At 32.7% G+C, this 22117-nt stretch overlaps 1 protein-coding gene across 2 annotated transcripts in view; it reads right to left on the bottom strand.

Moving 5' to 3' along the window:
• Positions 1 to 19370, bottom strand: part of Atet (ABC transporter expressed in trachea) — a 54983-nt gene extending 35613 nt beyond the window's left edge. Inside the window, exon 1 of one of the 2 annotated variants that reach the window (XM_076118117.1) lies at positions 19140 to 19370. Coding sequence is in view for 1 of the 2 variants with exons in the window: in XM_076118116.1 (XP_075974231.1) it covers positions 1031 to 1060 (30 nt within the window). In the remaining variant the exon portion in view is untranslated. Of the gene's footprint in view, positions 1 to 1030; positions 1093 to 19139 lie in introns of those variants that run through there. The other variant, XM_076118116.1, reaches the window with a different exon arrangement.
• Between the last annotated feature and the right edge of the window lie 2747 nt (positions 19371 to 22117).

Raw genomic sequence — 22117 nt, 5'->3', positions numbered from 1 at the left:
TAGTATTCAAAATGTCAACAGTATTCAAGATCATTGCATGCCTATTCAAAATTTGGCGATAAAAAATGTAAAGTCAAACATAATAATTTGTATCTGTACCTAACATATGATGATATAAGATAATATACTAACCTAGATATTAAAAAAAATAATCTTTTCAAGGTCACCACATCCGGATTAATTGACAGAGACAATCCACAAACAGAACTAAAAGAAAGAAAATAACGAGTTGTTTTTGAAGAATATATCATCATACAAAATGATAATAATAATATGTGAAAAGGTATTCTAGATCTAACAATACCCAAAGGCGGAATGTATTTCAACCATTAAACAGATATAAATAATAATGAAGCTCCTGAGTCTACGTCTCATGTCTATAATTACGCGATAAGCAATTTACTAGACCGAGTCGTAAAAAGGAAAAGTAAACTGGGGTTTTCTCACGCAAAGTTAATCTTCGGTAATACTTCTAGAAGGCAGAAATATAGCAATTTGAATTGATTTATTACATTATATTTTCATTACATTTTACATAGTGTAATAGAAAATTTAATTCCATCTGTTAGGCTTTATTCTAGTAGTTGTTACAAATTTTAATTAAGTAACACGGACTGCTTTAGTCAATGCATAGGCAGGTAGGTACTACGACATACTTAAAACGTCCTGATAAAAATTGGACTACTAAATTTACAAGAACTATCTAATTAAATCATCAAAATTATCTAATAATACACACCTGCGTAATCTTAATTTAGATAATGGCCTTTCTAAGTTATCTAGCATTTTGTGTCTATCAATAACCTAGAGTTTAAGCGATGTTAATCAACATCTTTAAAAGGAAAAAATCGTTCCGTAAAGTATATGAAAAAGTGCAGTGGAGGGAAAACATAAGAAAGGCTGACCCTCATTAAAGACAAACGACCACGTGAAGAAAGAAAAATACTTTCTTTTATAAAAATAAAAATCCTGCATCTATGTATCTCTACGAAGAATAACTAGTAAAAAGTATAATAGATAAATGTTGTACCTGCACCCACGTTGCACTTAAATTCAACATCACACAACACGTCTACACGCACTGACATGAACACTAATTATGACTGGGTAATTATTATAAATCAGTGGTTATCGGCGCTTGGCCCGCTTGGTAACTATCAGCAAATCTTATGACAAATTGATTAGAAATCACGTCAAAGCTCCAATAGTACGTATTGGGGATTTAGATTGGTTTAAATCCCGTATTGGTGAAATAGGTGCTTTAGTAGACACTCATATTGAAATGAATAAAGCCAATTAATCAAAGAGGTGAAGAGATTAAGAAGAAGAACAACAAAAGGGAGGAGAACGAATTAGCATTTAACGGATACACTGACTAGCTTCAGGCCGAGATAGTTTTGAAAATTAAGAAGCCAATATCCTGAAATGAAAACGTGTACATAATCTTAGTTCAAGTAAGTCCAGTGTTTATTATTCCTAAAGTTTATTAGCGTAGTGGAAAAATTGGTACAGTTGAGACCATTATGAAAATATTGTTTGTGTAAATCATGATTATTTTTACTTACCTCTCCAGACTTTGTTTTCCATTATTATATGATTTATTTCATTGGCACTAGGTCAGTATATCTTATATTTTAAATGTGATTGGCCATATATTATAACCCTTGAGTCATGGTTCATGAGCCGATTTCTCTTAATCCGATAATGTTAGGTATAAAACTTTTACGATAAATACTATCTTAAATACCTCTATCTTTGTAAAGATATCAGTACAGTCACTAACATTTATATGTACATTTTTATTTCTTCCGATACACCGTCTATAAAGACGAAAAATATATCTTTAAGCAAAACAAAAAAGATTCTTTCCTGATTTTTCTATTATAAGTAACGATCGAATTTTATTCACATCACCGTCTATATGACATCAAACTTAAAATTAAAGAAGTTATAAATAAATTCTAATAGCCCTCCAATTTCCTACTACCCACGGCTTCCAAGTTATTGATGAAAATAATTATACCGTATTACGAAAAGGTCAGTTTTGTGATAAAAATAATTTGGTATGAAGCCTACTAATTTCGTCGATAAAAATATAATTACTGAAATTATCTGAACTTTTATACAAGGTAAGAAAAAAACGGGACAAGAAAATGTATAAAGTTATTAGGAAAATTAAGGCCCATTTGAATACCCACGCTTCAGTTAAAGACAGATTTATTTCGAAGATACGTTACTAGGCAAGCTTTTGATAATATTCTAGATCCAAACCATACAAAAAAAATAAAATTACAAAAAATATTTCTATTGATCTTTGTCCGTAATGTCTTAAGGTGACAGGACGATTTGCATAGAATATCTTATTATTATATTATTCGAATATAATCGAAGTAAAAAAAATTGTATTCAGTTATTATTCTAGTTGTTTACGTAAGTTCGTCTCTACGTACAAGTATTTAAACTGTGTATGAAATATCCATATAAAAACCAATTCTTTTGACGTCATGCGGTTTTTCTTTATGAATGAAATCAGCTACTAATGCCGAGTTTCTACAGCACATTTAGCAGTAGTTTATCTATTCTAACTGTCATGTTTATATGACCTTAAACGCTATTGAATAGATTAATTACTGCTAAATATACCTTAGAAACCGGGGGTTAGTCAATCTCAAAAACATATTTTTTAAATTTTAATCTTTTAAATATTTCTAAGGCCTTCACTCACCAGTGGCCTGTGGGGCACAGACCCAGGCTGGAAAAAAAACCTTTTTTAACGTGTAATCTGGTGTCAATTTTCAATTTTATTCCTTCTAAGGGGAGCTCTAACTATGAGGGCATAGTTCGTTTGTTTGAAACACAAACGTATCCGAGCGACTGTCCACATAATTACATAGGTCACATCGTGCACTACGGCACGGCTATGAATAGCCCGCCCCGTGTCAGTGTCATAATAGACAGCACACGTTTACACAGACAGTTAGGCGGGTGATACGGTTAAAATTTTAAAGCTTTTGCTAGCGTTGGGTGGCATATTTTTAGTCTACGACTGCAGTTAGAAACGCGTAAATTATAAAGCAAGACTGACGACTATAATTCTTAAGTGGGTACTTTGAAGTAGCTTATACAGTCAGTATTTCTTAATTATTATTATAAGCCGGTATCGTCTCACTGTTGGACAAAGAACTCACCCATAGTTTACAACGTGTTAGTTGTTTTGCAAAAAAAACTAATGATATAATTTAATGGCGACCTAATTTTAACCTTGGGGTAAGCCAGTAGCGATCTTATTCAAAATGCCTATCTAGCTTAGGTAAATTCAGGTTTAGCGACCGTACGTGTCCTAATTCTTCGTGCACGAAGCCACAAGCTAACCTAGAACACACAAACACGCTAAACTAGTATTACGAACCATAAACAGTGTAAAACGCTAGGCAAAGGAAACTAAGAAAGGCAAATAATGCATAAAGGGAGATATACCATTTCCCGTCTTCCTGACAAATGGTCCGCATATGTTTGCATGCCCCTGTTTCCTAGCAAACGATTTATAAGACAGTTGAATTGCTCCCGGCAATTGCTGCTATTGAAATATCTTTGAAAAGACAATGATTAAGTAATCGTCTTTTGTGTTCTCTATATGAGATGAGTTCCAGAGATGAATGAATACCTAAGGCTTAACCTCTCCCCCAATCGCGAGAGACCATTGCCCATCAGTGGGATAGTTATGGGTTAAAATAAATATTCACTTCAAAAAATGACTTAGAAATTCAAATGTGAAACAATTCACAACACTTTTTGGAGCAGTCCCACGGAAAAACAAAACATTTTTTATGAACCGGCGCGTTAGGAATTCCAAGATTTATCTTTTGTCTTAAAAGAAACCAACGAAGGCAGAGGCGCGGAACGTATAAAAAATTCCATATCTCAGAAATTCGGTCTTGTTTAAAGGTTACGAGAAGGTTGTATTCAGATAACAAATCTGGTTATATTTTTGAAAAGAGAGAAATAATAAAAGGTATTCTTTTGATTGTTATTACATACCGTTTCAAAAACAGTAGCAAGGTTAAGGAATTACTGCTTGCTTTTTTATCTCCAAATATTTTGAGTTTAATAAGTTCTTCATGATTCTATTACTAAGACGTTATTCTCGAGGACTGGCGGACAAATGCTGTAGCGCGATATTCTACCACTATTTACCTACTATCAACGATCCGCTAGCTATCGATAAATTTTGTATGACAGGTTTCATACAAAATTTAGCGTCCGCTAAAGGCGTTGATCAGGTCAACACCTCTAGCGTACGCTGTAGAAACTATTACTGCAGTACATTTTAATTGTCAAACTCTCGATACTCGATTATATCCACTGTAGAGAATCGCGCTACTAAAATCTAAATCAGATAAAAACACTTCTTAAATATTTGTTGGTTCTGTATCTTCGACACTTATTGAGACAGAAGATTGAGTGATGTTCAAAAAGTCGCATGTCTAACATGCGACTTTTTGAACATCACTCAATCTTCTGTCTCAATAAGTATCAATACAAACATAAAGTAGAATCCTTAGCAACAGAGCATGTAATTGATACAATGAATTTGAACTGTTCGCCTTGTACGTCTTATTGGTTGAATTGACACGAATGGAACTAAGTGTATCATGAAATAGCAAACATTGATGATTGTTGCGTCTACAATTTAGATATTTGAAGTTATATAATACAACATTATATGAGCGAGATACGCAGTAGCATTTATAAGTGTGTGTGTAAAGACTTATAGGGCTCAATTGCTAGATCGATCTAGATGACAGTATGCCTGGTTAAAATCGATGGGCTATCTAACAGATGATAATTTTTTTCGAAAATCTTTGTTAGGAGACCTGCAAAATTATGGAAAAGGACATTTTGAAATTTGCTAAGTCTTAACCTACTAAGTCTCCCTCGATACAAGCTGCGCCTAGTGGGGTTGTAACAGTTATAAGCAAAATTCTGTAATACTAGACTGGTAATAAATGTTTTTTTTATTTAATTGCAAAGACAGTTTAAAAGACAAACAAACAAAAAGACATACGCAAATCATAATAAGACGTGAAACTATTCTCAGTAGAACATTTAACTCAATATTGACTGAAAATAAAACTCATTACACTCTTCATTAGTACATAGCACACTTTCCAAATGCACTCTACACTCATTCGATATTGATATCGCAGAAGCAGAACCGATTTATAGCTGAAACGCGATTACTTGCAAGATTTACGTTGCTAAGTTCAACGGATCGCCGCTTTTGCTTCCGTTCGGTTATTTCAGTAACCGATGTAGTTGGAAATAAATTATTAGCTCCAGATAGTATTAATGCTATATTTTATTCATATGCTTTCGAATCAATTCTCACAAATCTTACTGCAGGTTTTGAAATTAATATCTTTCAGTACCTGAATTTTCTACTTGTGACTTTTTATAGTCTAACTTGAAATGTTTTATTGTTTTTGGATAAGTTTGTTCGACTAATATTACTAAGGCATTTAATATCTGATTCGATCCGATTATCTGTAGGCTATACAATAATATTTCTCATTTTTAATTGTGAAAACTTAGTCATATATTTTATATTCTTACCAGAAAAATACAACCTCAGGGCCATAAATATTAGACGTACGGACACAAATCACAAACACAAAACAATTGGTTTCAGATTACACAAAATGTAATACCAAAATTATATACCGAGCCCTAATGAGTCTAACTACTAAACAATTTTCAAAGGGTTTGTCTATTACACAATAATTTTCAGTAGATAGGGTTTTTACCAAAGCAATATTTTATCGAGTTTGTCGTTTCGGCTCCGCAAAGGGCCGCACCGATTCATTCTGTCATTATGGCCAACCTTCGACCAAGGTTAATGCTATAAATTATACCTTATATCTCTATGCGATGTATTTTACTATTATATGATTCTATGATATTTTAATATGTAGAACCAATTACTTTACACATTATTACAACCCATGAACGTTATGTATGACGTCAAGTTGACGATGTGAATGAAGCAAGATGAGATTGTAAAGAGCGTACCAAGTGACGTTCTCTGGTCTCTGCCTATATCCTTATGAGAAAGCCGTGATTTTTTGTAATTGTATATTTTTTCCACTCGAAATATTTACATACATTGAAAAACTATTTTTGATGTGGTGTCTTTTGGTGTAGTATGTGCGCCTGTCGATCATCATTTCCGGGATTTGGTTTCTAAATCACATGAATGCGTTACATACTTCCCTATGTGCTGTTTTAATAAAAATAGCAAGTTGGTATATCATTCCAGCATCGGAAACATCTTTTTATGCGATCAAAAACTCGTAATAAATGTAATTAATAGAGATTTAATGAATGTTAAAGTTATTGGATTACTCATAATATCTCCGATAAATTTAATGAAAAACCATTTAAAATGTTTTAATCGAGTACAAAAGCCCACAAAAGGCACACGTGACAGTTTTCAACACAAGATATTGCCATCGATTAAGCCTTTATTGAAAAGTGACAACCGATATTACACCCATTAATAATGTTCGTTACACGTGAACGTATTTTAAAAGACCCTTGATGTATTAAAAAGCCCATATTAAAAGAAAAAATGTTCTAACGCATTTCAAATGGTTCAATAATTTTAACCAGCCAACAATTTTGGTATTTTTAAAACTTAAAAAGTCTATATGGTGTTGACCATGTTTAATTTTTTTATGAATTACCCTTATCTCTATTCAAGTGAAAATTGCTGCCTAAAGAAGTCATTTCCCCGAGGCACGTTGGCCGGGACCAGGAGAAACCACTAGCTCCAATTTCTTCTGCATCTACTCGACATTCAAATCGATTCAGCTGATCGCTTAACCATAGAAATAAAGTTACTTTAACATTAATATTTGTAAAGATTATCACTATATTAAAAATCTGTACGCGATTATACGCGCAACAAAATAGCCTTTACCAATTCGTTACAACATTGTAGTTATCACAAATCAGTGTTATCAGAAATTGCCGAGCCATAAATGATTGTCAATCGGATTTATTGATAGCTCCCGTACAATGACTTTGACGTCATATGATTGCAAAGATAATGTTTTGATTGTTGTAGTGCTGTTCGAACAGTAAAAAGGAATTCAGAAGCGAACAAAATTATTGGTCAATGTCGAATTTTTGACCATAAAGAACATTATGATAATAAGATGATGAGTAGCGCAATTCTCTACCGCTATCGACTATCGACAACGAGCTAGCTATCGAAAAATTTTGTATGAAAAATTTATTAGTGTGATTTTTTTGCTGTTTTTGATTTGTCAAGTATCGAGTATCGAAAGTTTCTCTACAGTCGCGACTGTAGAGAATCGCGGTATTGCTCCCATAATTGATACTTTTATGAATTACAAGCTTACCTTTTCCCAAAATATAAGTAATTGCGTTAAAAGATTCATTGATTTGAACAATTCCAGTACATTAGTCACAAAAGCAAACATCACAGAATAAAAAGGGGTATAGGAATTATGATGCGTAAAAAGTATTATTTCAAAGAGCATCCAAAATTGGCAAAAATGTTATTTAATTAAAATGCTTATTGCTTATCTAAAATCTGCATATGAATTCAAAATACCTAACACTGCAATTTAATTAAAACCGGCCATTAGAGGTCATTGTTCTTTAAATGGATTAATTAACATAGAGTTAATTAATTTGCGAATTATTTATGTTTATTTACAACTAGAAGTATTTTTTCTCGGCAACACTTCCTCCAATTTTGAATAGCTAATAGTTGGCTTGTGCTAAATATAGGATGTTTGTTAGTTCTCATGAAACAATGTATGCAGTGATAAGATAAGAATAAGTCTACTGAACTCGTTAACGAGATAGTAATGTTTACAAGCGACACGTGGTAATGCAATGTTTCACATCTGTTTAGTAAGTGAAAGAAAATTGAAGAAATGTTTGACTTGGAAAATAGAGAGAGAAATGAACTATCGCGATTTTTTGTCCGTAATATTTGGTACAGCAGTTGCACGAATATTAGTGCCTCTGTTTAATGGCTTTCTTGAAAGTTTTAAGTACTATATAGAATGTTATTCTTATAAATGTCATTTCTCACAAATTTTTCTTTCATTTATTATTAAGCACGATGTCCCATAATCCGCTTATTTTTTCAACAGTGTTGTGTCATTCGGCTCCTGTCTATAAAAGCACATCACGTGTCCCTAATTTAACACAATAACTAGATACAAAATCGTTTGAACAAAAACCTAGGCTAGGCCTAAGCTTTCATCAAATATGAAATTCATGACACATAGCAATTTGACCTATATTATGCGAAGAACTCGCAAAAAATCCAACATGTTTCAGCCGGACTGTACGATGATTACGTATTCATCATGGCCCACTATTTTACTCCAGCGTATCTGCTTTACATAGAAAATGAGCCAATTTACGTGTACTATATTTTAAAAAGGTCGTCTAAGAGTATGTCTTGCTGTTTATAGAATGCAGAAGTATACATGCGAGACGATATATGAGATCACTGCCGCGGTTAATATTACTTAATTTTTTAACAAATGGACACAACGTATCTATACTAATATTATAAAGCGGAAGAGTTTGTTTGTTTGTTTGTTTGAACGCGCTAATCTCGGGAACTACTGGTCCGATTTGAGAAATTCTTTCAGTGTTAGATAGCCCATTTATCGAGGAAGGCTATAGGCTATATATCATCACGCTACGACCAATAGGAGCAGAGTAACAGTGAAAAATGTTACAAAAACAGGGAAAATTATGATTATCTTAAGTGACGCAAGCGAAGTTGCGCGGGTCAGCTAGTATACAATAAGACTTTAAACCTTTGATTGTGGATTCCAATTTCATGTCGAAGGCAACCATAAATTGATAAGATTTAACTGATCCCATAAAAAATACACTTAATTGTGCCTATAAATGAATACGTATATTCACTACACTAAATTTTTTAACGCTATCATAAAACCAATTCAATATTTCCTTTATAAATAATTCTAGCTACTAAATAGACGTTAGGTGGACAATTATTTTAATTGATCCTGACCCAAGTCAAGCCTTCTAGTCTAATTTGTCAGTATAAAGCCTTACAACCGTAGTGTTGGAACTCAAGGTTTTAATTCTGCAGTATAAAGTTACCGTCCTAATGATCTCTGAACTTTAAAGATGTTTTAAACTTTTTTTATACTAGTCTCTAGAGAACACCGTAATGATTCTTTAGTGGCACTATTGTCTCCGTGTTAGAAGTTATAAAACTTTGAGAAATATCATGTTTGGCTTCTTTGGTAAAATTAAGTAGGGCTAGGTATTTTTTAAGCTACAGGGATAGATATTGAATATTTTCTGTTTTCGGAGATACTCGGAATTTCATAGGAAGGCACCTTCTTTTATGTTTTATATTATGTATGTTATTATTTTTAATAAACTTTTCGTTCTAATAACCGATTATTCTTAAGCATAAAATATTTTTCTAAAATGAGAAAACAATTGACCAAAATGGCTTTAGGAACTAAGCTTCTTGAGATATATATAAAACAGCATAAAATAGAAAAAGCTTATCTATAAAAGAAGAACTGAGATACGAGATTAAAAACATGAATTCAAATGCGTAATCCTCATATCCGGAGGAAAAAAATACGAGACCATTTGAAAAGCAATCGGAATAAAACACTTAAAGCTTATATCCTCTATAAAACCGTAATCCCCAATCCCCAATACAACCAGATCAAATTCAGAGCCATCAATGAGAATGAAGCGAAATAACTATCGATGCTAAAATTCTGTTCGTGTGTGGAAAATGCTTTTGGAAGATATATTTCGAATATACTGACATAAATAGACTATATACTCGTATATATGAGGCTATCTATGAAACTGAAGAACCAGATATCAAATTTGATACTCCCAGTAATATTATACGGTTTCTAAGATTTGTTTTTCTATCACAAGTTTCTTTCATAAGAAATGATCAAAAGATCACCAAAATATTTTTTATTAATAGAAAACAACATTAATAAAAATAATATGACAAATTAAACGGCAGGGAGAACTTTCTATCTTGAAAAATGTTCGAACTAAGATTTAAAACCTGAACAGACTTGATGGATTGGAAGGCTGTAAAAGGCTGAAAGTTCACAAGAGACACGGTGGTCTTTTAAAAGATGGATTTTAGAAACCTGAAAACATATTTTCGGCAAATCGTAATTTTGGCTAGAATGTGTCATTTGTTTACCCCTGAATACTTAATTATGTATAAAGAAATAAAAATACTTTTTGTGAATTCAAATGATAACACAATAAAAGAAAATAACGAAAAAATTTAGAAGTAACATTTTAATTTAAAACCAAGGTAATCACAAGGAAACTGCATGAACTGTATCATCAATAAAAAACTGTTATCCAACCTAGTTATGCAAATATGCACCGCTATACATTATTCTGAGGCCACTGAAACAATTACTTTATAACATTTTAAAACTCCTTCAAGTTCGTCATTTTTTTCATTACCATCTATTCATAAGTCATTACGACTGTCTGCTGTCATATAACACCTTTCTCTTTGAAAACAATGATCAAATCCGCCTCACTAACTTACATAATATTACAATGACGTAAGTCTTAGTACATTTGTACTCTCCGAGACTACAATGTTCGATCGATATACTTTTGGTACACGCCACCGCCACACGCAAATTCTGCTATAAAAATGTTGACCTTCCTACAAGTTCAAATAGCTTAAATTTTACTGCGGATTGTATTAAATCCTTCAGAAATAAACCTGGATAAACCACGCGAAGCTTATCGGTAAGCATTTGGAATGTTCAGCGATTAAAATTCTCATTCATAAAGCGAAGTAGGGCTTCATAAATGTTGCTGTAGATTCTTCATCTTTTGTGGATTCAAAGTTCATTTCCTATTGTTTACTGAATATTTTTTTGTATTAGACTTGAATATTCGTCACAAAGACTTTCAAATTCAAATGCTCGATATCCTAAATTAAACCTTCCTTGGTCGCCTTGAACACTCATTGTATTCGTGCGAATGTTTTTCCTTCAAATACATTTGCTTTCATTATGAGTAGAGCAAACAATTGTTCGCTGCCCCAAGGCATGACAATCAATTCCAGTTGAAAATTGACAAGTTAAACGACTTTGATTGTCCTGACGCCGCGTTCCACTTGATTTCAATATTCGTTCCACTAATGGTCACAAAATACCTAGCTATAATTTCAGGCATTTGAATATTTGCTTGTATATTTTACGGTTGGCTGCTATTGTTATCGGCCATGTTGGAAAGCGATAATGAACCTTAATGAGCCTTATCAGAAACCTACTTCAGTAAACTTTTCATGTATAATTGCTTAAGGTTTTGGAAAATATTTCAAGTATACCTACAACTTCATAAGTTATAATTATAACACATGGATACTCATTTTCGTTCTAACGATTAAGGAATTATAATTTCTGAACATGACTAAGTGCTTTGAAACTTACAACGTCGTTTCTATTATCAATTAGTTCTCCAAATTATATTGCTGACGTAACATTTCCAACTTTATGTTGAACGTTATCTTTCATCCGGTAATTGCAAATACCCTCCTCAAAATGGTTTGAAACTAGCCTAGTTTTCGTGATTGATCGCTTTAACTTGCCGTGGTTTGGTACCCTACTTCTGGTTACTTGGGAAACAGTCTTCATTCACAACATGTATTATATTATCCACTTGTGTTGCTATTTTATGTAACAGTTTCAGTTCTTGATCTTGTAAGGGTTTATTTGTTAGGTAATCTTGTAAGTTTGAGGAATTAGCTTCATCATTTCGAAAATTTGTCAAGTCATTGATTGATTTCTTCTTCAAGACCCCATAGTTTAGATAATAGGTATTACTTGCTAAGGATCTTTGTAAAATCACGTATTTATGTGCTGTGGTATATATGCGTGTATTATACACATACATTCCACATTTACCATGGTCGTATAATCTGTATAGTACCATGCTTTTTAACTGCAATATTTCTGGCATTTTTTTATATTAATAGTTACCAACCTTGCACGACACCCTATCTCAAGATCCTATCGTCACGTATTTACCATCCAAACTATGTCAGTGAAAAATTTCTCAATTTTTATATATTTTTAAGTCCACGTGCTTTTAATATGCCTATATTAAAAAACTGAAATCTCCTCGTTAGCATGAGATGGCAAAGTGCCCAAAACTTCGGCGACGTTTCCAACTGAGGCCTCTTTCGGCTTATGTTGAACAAATGAAAGATCCACATGCATAATATACCATTACTTTACTTCCATTATAAGTAAAAGTTTTGATGGGTTCGTGTTGTTGAAACAAGTTCTTTTTCTTTGGTAATGGAGAATGTTACTAGGTATGCCAAATCGCTTTAAATTTTGACACAGTATAGCCTGTGTGTACACATATAAACTGGTTTTTGTTTGAGTCAAAAATACCAAATAGTTTTGATTTTATAAGCATTCAAAGTTTCGAAAAATATCGAGTCCCGCTAACAGCCGCGTGAGCGGCTGTGACGTCATACTACATTACCGCGCCGCGCCGGCCGCGTCCCGCTTAGTATTAAGTCGCCCATCGTTATTGTTTGCGTAGTATTTTGTTGTGTTTTCGTCCGCTTATGTATAAAATAACTTATATTATATTAATCAAATAGTAAATACTATTCGATTAATAAAATGGATAAAGGATTTGAAAAAGGGCAATCGGATAATCTACCTAAAATAAATAGAATAATGGTTGCGAATTATTTGTGAAACAAATAGAGGTTTTGTTGCCTCCGAAATCCTACTTAATATTATAAATGTAAAAGTTTGTGAAAATGTACATATGTATGTATGTATGTATGTATGTACGTATGTGTGTATGTACGTACGTATGTATGTTTGTATATACGTATGTATGTATATATGCATGTATGTACGTATGTGTGTATGTATGTATGTACTTATGTATGTATTTACGTATGTATGTACATACCTATGTAAGTATGTATGGATGTTTGTTACTCTTTTTATCCCGGAGTTCCCGAAGGATCGGGATTTACGCGGGAACGGTTACCATGCGGACGAAATCGCGGGCGGCTTCTAGTATATTATACATATAAGTAATATGTTAGATATTTACGATCACTGCATATTATAATGAAACAATTTCTAACCGAAATAATCGCGTACTTATTGATTTTACATTTTTCCTGCCACAGTAAAATCAATAAACTCGGGATCAATCCGGTTAGAAATTGTTTCATTATAAGATGAAGTTATTTATTATTACTTATGTACTTACCTACATAAAATTAAATTACATTTAGGCACAACATATGATTTCCTAGTATTTAAATTGGACATTTTTAAAAGTATTTAGGAATAATTTCAACGCACCGAGCGCGCGACCGCAAGCGGACTGTGTGATCCGGACTGAGCAAGTGTAGAGTGACGTCACACCGTCACCGAGAGCTAGCGTCGTGCGGTTACAACTTGTTTTACTTATAAATCGAAAACTAATTGACGTATCGAAGTAATTCTTTCACCAGTATTTTTTATTTTTAAACGAGAATATGGAGTGCTAAAAATCAAAATTAGGTAACATTCTCCATTCTCCAAGAAAGTTTTACATTAATTTGTTTGTGGTTTTGTAGTATTCGTAGTTTAATCTTATTATATTCTTTTAGTTCATTAAAATAAGATAATAGAGTTTCTCTTTGCTAATCTATTGATTTATTTTTTTTTATTTTGAGCTAAATGCTTACTCTTCTTCTATGTTCTTCCGATCAAGACTTAAGATTATATCACTTTTCTTACCAAAAATATGATTAGTCGGCCCCATTATCGGCTTTCTCTACAAAAGTGTATAATATACTAAAAGTCCTTTATCAGAGTCAAACAAATCTCGATTTGAGGTCAAGGGTATCGAAGGGCGTTGTAGGACCCTCGACCCAAGATCCCTTCAGAAATGGATACGAAATTATAACAGTGTATTTTTACTTTTAATATCTGTAGATATATTATGTTCGGAAATCGAAGGATTGTATACTTTACGGATTGGGTCCTTATGACTATATCAATTAGGTTCAAATTGCGACATTTATTCAATTGTACTTGGTACTAAATTATTCTCATCTTTATTTCGTCACGTGGCTATTTGCCAGGCTAAGATTACAAAGCCTGGAAGCCTCTAGGTTAGTTTAAGCTTGCTGTGCTAGCGAAACGTATTTAGCTGATATGAGTACATACGCATATTTTTTCATGTTCCTTTCAATAACTGTAGCTAAATCAAAGTTTTCTTTAACACAATAGTTAATAGGTAGTCAGTTTTAATCCTTCAAATATTTGTCTTAACTTGGTCTTGCAGCGACTGGAATAATGTTGTATTACATTATTTGGTACCAAACGAACTGAATTATTGTCGCAATAATTTAATTTAAAGCCATTTTTAATCTTTTTTATCACTATGACTAATATTTTTTGCCACTGAAATTAACTGCCCTAATTTTGCCTGCTTTTGATGTTCTTAAAGCGGCTTTAAATACTTCTTAACCGTGATTCTTTAACCAGAACGGCTTAAAATATTTCAACAATCCTGATTATTCTTTCGTTAGTTCATCGTGTTGGCATATCAGCTGCAATTATGCTGTTGGATGTCGTCCAAATTACCTGCTCGTGATTATACAGACGGTAACGAATGCTATATATGTATGTAATGATTCGTTTACTTCTGATTCTAGTACATTCACTTGTATACACGTAAGTATGGGTATAACAATTAAGTATCTTTTATTAAATGATGTGCGCCTCTGTAAGCTTCGACTTAGAGGGTCACAATTGTGCCCCCGGAGTATTCGCCACGCCACTATCATTGCGCTGGGAGGTCGTGGCTTCGATTCCCACACTGAACAATTATTTGTGCGATCCAGAATTAGTTCGAATAGCTTCAAAATCAAAGAAAATAATAAAAATATAATGGACCATGGACAAAACTACTTGTCGAATTTTGGGGTAATCACCTTGTCTAAGTAAATCAGACGTATGACGAGCCCGTTAGCTTTTATTTGTAGATACCCGGAATCTGGATATTATCCAACGTGTCAAAAATAATATTTTCTTAAAATTGCTTCAGTATTTTAACGGCTTAATAAATTGTGGTGGTTTTTAGAAACTCATAAATTAATCGCGCAATTTCATAGATAGAGAGTTTAATAGCATTGAGTTTACTTTAAAATGCACCTAATCTAAATTATATTCTTACGTATATCTGTATCGGCTAAACCAATTTTGAAAAAAGGTTGATAAGGTTGAAAACTAAAAAAAGAACTTATTTACTTTCAAAATTAGGTACGGTCTCAACAATTTTTTGTGTGAACTTACAGCAGGCAAAGCTGCGAATGACAACTAGTTTAATAAAATACTTTTGTGTGCTATGTATCGCGTATTTCTTAGCTTCATTTTATTTATATCTGATCCTTTTTATTTTATCAAATCATATCTCAACTTTATTATTTTAGATGTACATTTTATTTTACCAACATCCCAATTTTATCGTGTCTCATAAATCATACATGTGAGTTATCGAATTTTACTCGCTATCAACGAAGTATGTTGGGCGTCATTTTATTTTATTTTATATCTATTTGTAAATGTATAATCATATTCATATAGTATAAATTCATAATATCACGCGAGCTACACCCGAAAGTGTAGAATAGTGTAGATAGAGGTGTAGTAAAATTAAATAGGTACTAACATGCCGTTTCAAAAAAAAAAACAAAAATTATAGTCCCATTAAAAGAGCCTATTGTCATATACCAAACACATTACCAAACTCCAAGCTTATATAGAAAAGTACTAGCTGACCCGGCAAACGTTGTTTTGCTTAAAAATTAAATATAAAAACATTGTCCAGCGGACAAAATTGTGAATCTAAACCATTCTCAGATCCCTTTGAACACACACAAAAAATTTCATCAAAATCGGTCCAGTCGTTTAAGAGAAGTTCAGTGACATACACACTTACAGAAGAATTATATATATAAAGATAGTTAAGAAAATACCAATATCACTGAAACCCTCCGAGGAAACGACGAACCCTGAGACCTCACCAATTGTATACACTACTGTCCAAACCACAGATGCAGTCAATGAAATGAAATCAAATATACTATATCAATGGTAGAAAAAATAACTTCTAATTACGTTCATTTATTCAAAGCCTTCATACGTAACATAGCCTTTACAATGAAGCCTTCGGAATAATTAATGAAATTGTCGCGCTGTCTCAATTTAATTAGCAATAACAATTACTGGGAACACACAAGGAATTAATATTGTTGAATGTGAATTCTTAAATAGATACTTATGTAGTATTGAGTCTTCTTGTTACTAAGGAAAACGTAGTAAAATATTGAAATATTCATATATTAGAACTAAAATGAGGATGATTTTATAATTTTGCATTGTCTGTACCACGGCTAGTGGGTCTTTGTCGGAACGTCAAGCGAACAACAAAAAATATTTTTTGATGATAATCTCAGAATTCTTCCGTTTCTTTTAGTGTAAAGGTATTTTTATACCTACTATTTGGACTTTTAGAGTTGCGCAGTCGCTTCCAAGTCTTGATTTTTGAGATGATTTAGGTTTTACTGAATTTTGTGTTCTTTTTTTCTTTATTCTAATGTTTTACATAGCTTTAGTTTCCTTATTCTCTACCATATTTAACACTCTTTATAGTGTGTACAACTAACTATATTATTACGATAAAATAAGATTGAGGATAAAATTCACTCGAAGGTAGACTTGTACTTTATTTCATTTAATTCTATTCTCAATATGTCTCAGTATTTCCTGTCACAAAATAAACATAATTAATTAAACATATATTATCATAATTGCGGTAATTACCTTACATAATTGCATTGTATACGACGAACAAGTTCGCGTGCACTCAATCAATCATTATTATGTCATATTCGTAAACATTAAGTGATAATGTTGTATAGTTTGGATACGTCAGTGTGTTCATAAACAATGTACGGTTTCCGACGCGTGTGTTTTATTTATAGTAGTTGTTATATACTTATTGTGTAGATATGGTAAATATTTTTGGGTGTACCTATATACCGTAATAATTATTAAAAAAAAAACAGTTAGCGGAGCTAATTGTTGAGTGTAGTGTCCGTGGAGAAATGAGGAATAAAGGAATATCACTGGCTACTAGCAGTGCGAGTCGCTAGAATGTTGCAGGTTCGATTCCCATAAAGTATTAAAAGTGTTTTTAACCAATATCGGGGAATAAAGTTTATCGATAAATAACTATTATTTCGTTAGTTATATATTTTTACAAGTAGAATTTACTATTTAAAAAGCCCAGGAAACCTAACCTAACCTAAGTAGAATTTACGCGAACAGTTTTTATTTAACCGTCCGTAACGTATTTATTGAGTGGTTCCGGCTATCGTTAAGCCTTTAAATTGGATTATACTTAACGGGAATGCCGTTCTCACCAGCGTTTCGTTTCGAATGTTGGTTTTGGTTTTCCATACCTTTTAAAAGCATTTGCGGACGCGAATTATGACACATGAAATGAAATTATACACGTATATTAAAGAATCCTGTGTGTTAATATAGGCTATAAATAAACAAAAAAAAACATTCATCAGGTCATCAATTTTGCCATAATTGACAACAAAATTAAAAATACGAACACTTCCCGTTATATGAACAGTAAGTAGTATAAAAAAGACAATAATTTACCATTGAATCTTGTAAGGGTTATCCTTACAAGATTCAATGGTAAATTATATAAAGTTAGGTACTTACTATCCAAAATATTTTTAGTAACAACTTCATCAAAATTGGTTCATCAGTTTCAAAGCCAACCAAACCGACTTACTATAGAATCTATCTAATATATCGAATAACTCATCAATCAACCATCAGTAAATCTCACATCCTGCCTTCACAAATCGTTTATCGATTAGCACGAGCCATACCCGTTATAGCTAAGATATAACTTCAAATATGAAATACACAATGGACAGTAAGGCACATCCCTACGGTCATGACAATAGGGATATTTGTATTGTGTTGCCTTTCATAATACTGCGCGGATTTCGGTCCAGTTTTTTTGCTTTCTTTTGCTCGCCTTGTTGCTAAGATTTTTAGTTCATGTTGTCTTATAGTTACTTTATAAGAATAGTGGTTTCTTTGCCAATAAATTATTTGGTAGATAAAATAAGAAGAAATCTTTCTTCTTTAATTTATTGAAAAGGCACTAACCATACCTATAATGCTTATATTTAAACGTTGGTAAGACTTATGAAGTCATACTCTTTTCGATATGGTTATGGTCGGGTAGGTAAATCGTTAACAATATTTAATTGACAGTTATTCAAAGTTACTTTCGGTAACCGTTTTTGAATAGCATCGCACATCTCTATGACCTAAAAGTCATTACTTTTTAAACAATATTCTTTATTTTATTTTTCTTTTATAAGGTTAATACTGCCAGTAGTTTAATGATCTAAAGTCAAAATAAAAAAGATTCTCTCACCTTCATCTGTTCTTGGAACTTCCAGACAATTTCATAGACTTGTTTTTCAAAGATCTAGACATGTTTATGAACGCTATAATGTTTGACAAATACTCTATACAAATATTTGTACATGCACAACAAAAGTGAGTTTTATCAGATCGTCCCAATTGTATGCAGGAGTGCGAAACAATTTGTTGGTTCCATATTTTCATATTCACATACAAAATCTAATTAATTAACAAATAATAACTTTTATACACACGACTTGACTCATTATATTCTGATTAATTGCAACGCGACACGCTATTTCTACAAGCGAAAAAAATAACAAAATTAACGCGACTACTTTCTGAATCATATTTTTATAACTACTATAAAAAGCACTAAATACATACGTCGTCGTAAATATTCACGTAACATGAAGAATGTTAAAACGCAAAATTCACACCAATTCACGAAATCGTATACCCGTTGTTTAGCACAAAGCGGACATTTTACGAATCAACATCTCCACAAAATATCGGTGAAAATAAATAAACATTTACCTGAATAAAGTATGGCTATCCAAATCCAGGGGTCATGAACAATTTTCTGTCACAAAATGCACACGACTGTCACACACATGTAAAAATACCTACGCACTACAAAGGATTTTTGTTTAATATTTTATTGTTGTGTGCGTGAGCGGCATTGACACAACCTTCCACGGTGAATGCTCATGTGCTACTGAGTACTGATTCACCACGACAACGAACTCAACGGAGCGGCTCGGATCGTACCCGTTGTACTTGTGTCCCTGGCGCCGAACAAAGACGATGCCACCCGAAGCTCTACAGCTGTTTAATGTTTGTGAACCCGACACACTGCCAATCGATTGTCAATTCTAATATCGTGACGTAACGTTTATTGTTATTGTAATCTAAGATTCAAAGCATCTTAGAACTATTCAAATCTTAAAACACTAAAATCGTAATTCGATTCGGAAATTACAATGCATCTTCTATTGTCAGACTGTCATAAATATCTTAGTTCGTAATACATCATGTTGTAAATTAAACAATAAGGTTTGGAAAGGAAAGAAATCTAAAATCGATTCGACAAAGAGATTACATTTCGGTTTCTGTATCTCGTTACATCAGAGCGACAAACGAGTGCGAATCAAGTACACCACGCACTGGCTTTCTCGGTGCAATTTGAGTACACGCGCACCGGCGGCGAGCGAGAGAGGTGACGTAGAGCGTGCTCTCTCTAACATCGATTTCGGTCATTGTGCCTGTCCTTTTCTGGCGCAATGTTGCCCTCTTTCTGGCTGACTCGCCGTACTGCGGATGTAGAGGCTCAGGAAATAACTGCCCTATTTTGGGATAAAGTTTCTCAATGCATTCGTTTTAACCACGTTTGTAGAGTTAAAAATAATGTCATATTGTGTCTTTGAACGAACGTGCATTTCAAACGCTATTCTATTTTGAAGGAATCGATATTGGATTAAAATTTATACGGTTGTTCCGTTTATGGATGGATTTCGTTTTTATTGGGATTTTATTCTGATTGCAGTGTTATTTCGGTATGCAGTCGTTCATTTCGCGTTTGTAGTCCACGTGTAAAACCTACAGTTAGATACAAATCTCTTTGCAAATAGAGAAGGGTTGGAGACTCTACCTACTAGTTTCACTAGGTGTGCGTACATAGTTTTCATGATACCCTCGGGGGTGTGAGAGCCGTCTACATAATAAAGTAATGTGCAGATCCGAGTATTTGCTTTCGTGTCAAGAGCTCTACTCGATCCAGTTGCACTTTCTACAAATACAAATACACTGGTCGGTAAATAAGGTATATTTTGAGCTGCGCGTCTTTGAAGGGCTATTATAGAAGTCCGTTTTAACAACTGTTATATAACATAGCGTTGTTAAACCAAATTAAAGGATGGATTTTTGACTCTAGGTTAGCTAAAACACTTTAAAAAAGCGAACTCTATAACTGAATTAACAAGAAATAGTTTCTCGACTATTTTGCAATTTTTTAAATTAAAATTTACTTAAAGTGTTATTGTAAACAACATGTAGAGTCAAGTTACAACCTTCAAATGCCAGCAATAAAACCACTAATCTTCATCAAACATTTTAAGCCAAACAAATTGCTATCAGCCGAAGGAAATTGCTATAAACTTAATTACAATATTAAATATGACATTTTCATAATAAATTACACCTCAAGTATCAAAATTGTTACGTTGAAACAGTCTTGATACTTTGTCTAATTACTTTTGGTACAAAACTCTACAATTACGAGACAATTTAATTAATGTGTTATATGAATTAAATATGGAAATGTTACCTCTATATTGCTCTACATTTTAAAATGAAATTGTATCATTGTAGTAAGTGCAATAAAATTATCATACAAAACTATATCAATGCTATCTTTATTCTTTTCTGTTTATAAGTACATGAACTCTACATAAACATATCGAACAAAAATTAACATATTAAAGTATTTTGGAATTTAACAACTGTAATTTGATTTATTTAACTCTTTTCGCCACATTGTTATCGTACAAAAACATAAAGTCAATTATCAAAAATGCAAATTAAAACTCTTTCAGTGACTCTATCATCAAAACAACCGATCTATGTCAGTAGATCACAACATTAAACTCTACATTGTTTACTCTATATTTCTAAATTGAATACTTTTAAACTACCACGTGAATGTAGCATCGACTCTAGCGTGGCTAAAAATATACTCTAGATTCTCACGGCTTCGTCTGCATGTGTTTTGAACTAAAAATATTGTTGTTGCACTCTTACGGGGAGTTAAGGAAAATAGCTGCGACTAGTATTTGGATTGGTGATCAACTAGTGATGGCTCCGTATTGTAAAATGTATTTTGAAAACACGTTACAACCTTTAGTTTAGTATTTGTTACCATGCAACCGAAACGATAAAAATAATATAAAGCTTTTGGTTAGAAATCTGTCAGAAAACGTCAAATCTATCGAAGTTGCACTTGTTAAGTTTACCTTTACTTATCCACTGGTTGCAAAAATCTCATTACTTTAGACTATTATGAGAACATTTACAGAATGCATAAAAAAAACAATTCATATTAAACAAAACACATTACTTTCTTTACAGTCTCCATTACATATTTTACACACATTCCCACTTAGAAATAGTTATAAACTGTGACACGTCTATCGTGTAAACTGTACCTAACAATCGGTTGTTAGTCAATCGCTAAACGATTGTTATACAAGTACTTTGAGAGGATATAGTGGTGTGTGATTAAATATGGCTTTGTTGCCTCGTGTAAGGTGAAGGTGATATAAACTAGTGATTATTGGAGTTTCCTTGAATGCAATGTAATAATGTAATGATATCTAGTTTCTTAGTTCTGTAAAACGTATTGGTATTATGGTAAAATTGCACGTAAAATACATACATATTCTTTATAAATTGATGACATTTTATAATAAGGTATTTACACTCACGTCCAGTAAATACGTATGGTTAGCAATGCCTTT

Source organism: Anticarsia gemmatalis, chromosome 9 (genome assembly GCF_050436995.1).
Source record: "Anticarsia gemmatalis isolate Benzon Research Colony breed Stoneville strain chromosome 9, ilAntGemm2 primary, whole genome shotgun sequence".
Classification (NCBI taxonomy): Eukaryota; Metazoa; Arthropoda; class Insecta; order Lepidoptera; family Erebidae; genus Anticarsia; species Anticarsia gemmatalis.
Note: the sequence above shows the minus strand (reverse complement) of the source record. Positions and strands in the feature narration are given on the sequence as shown.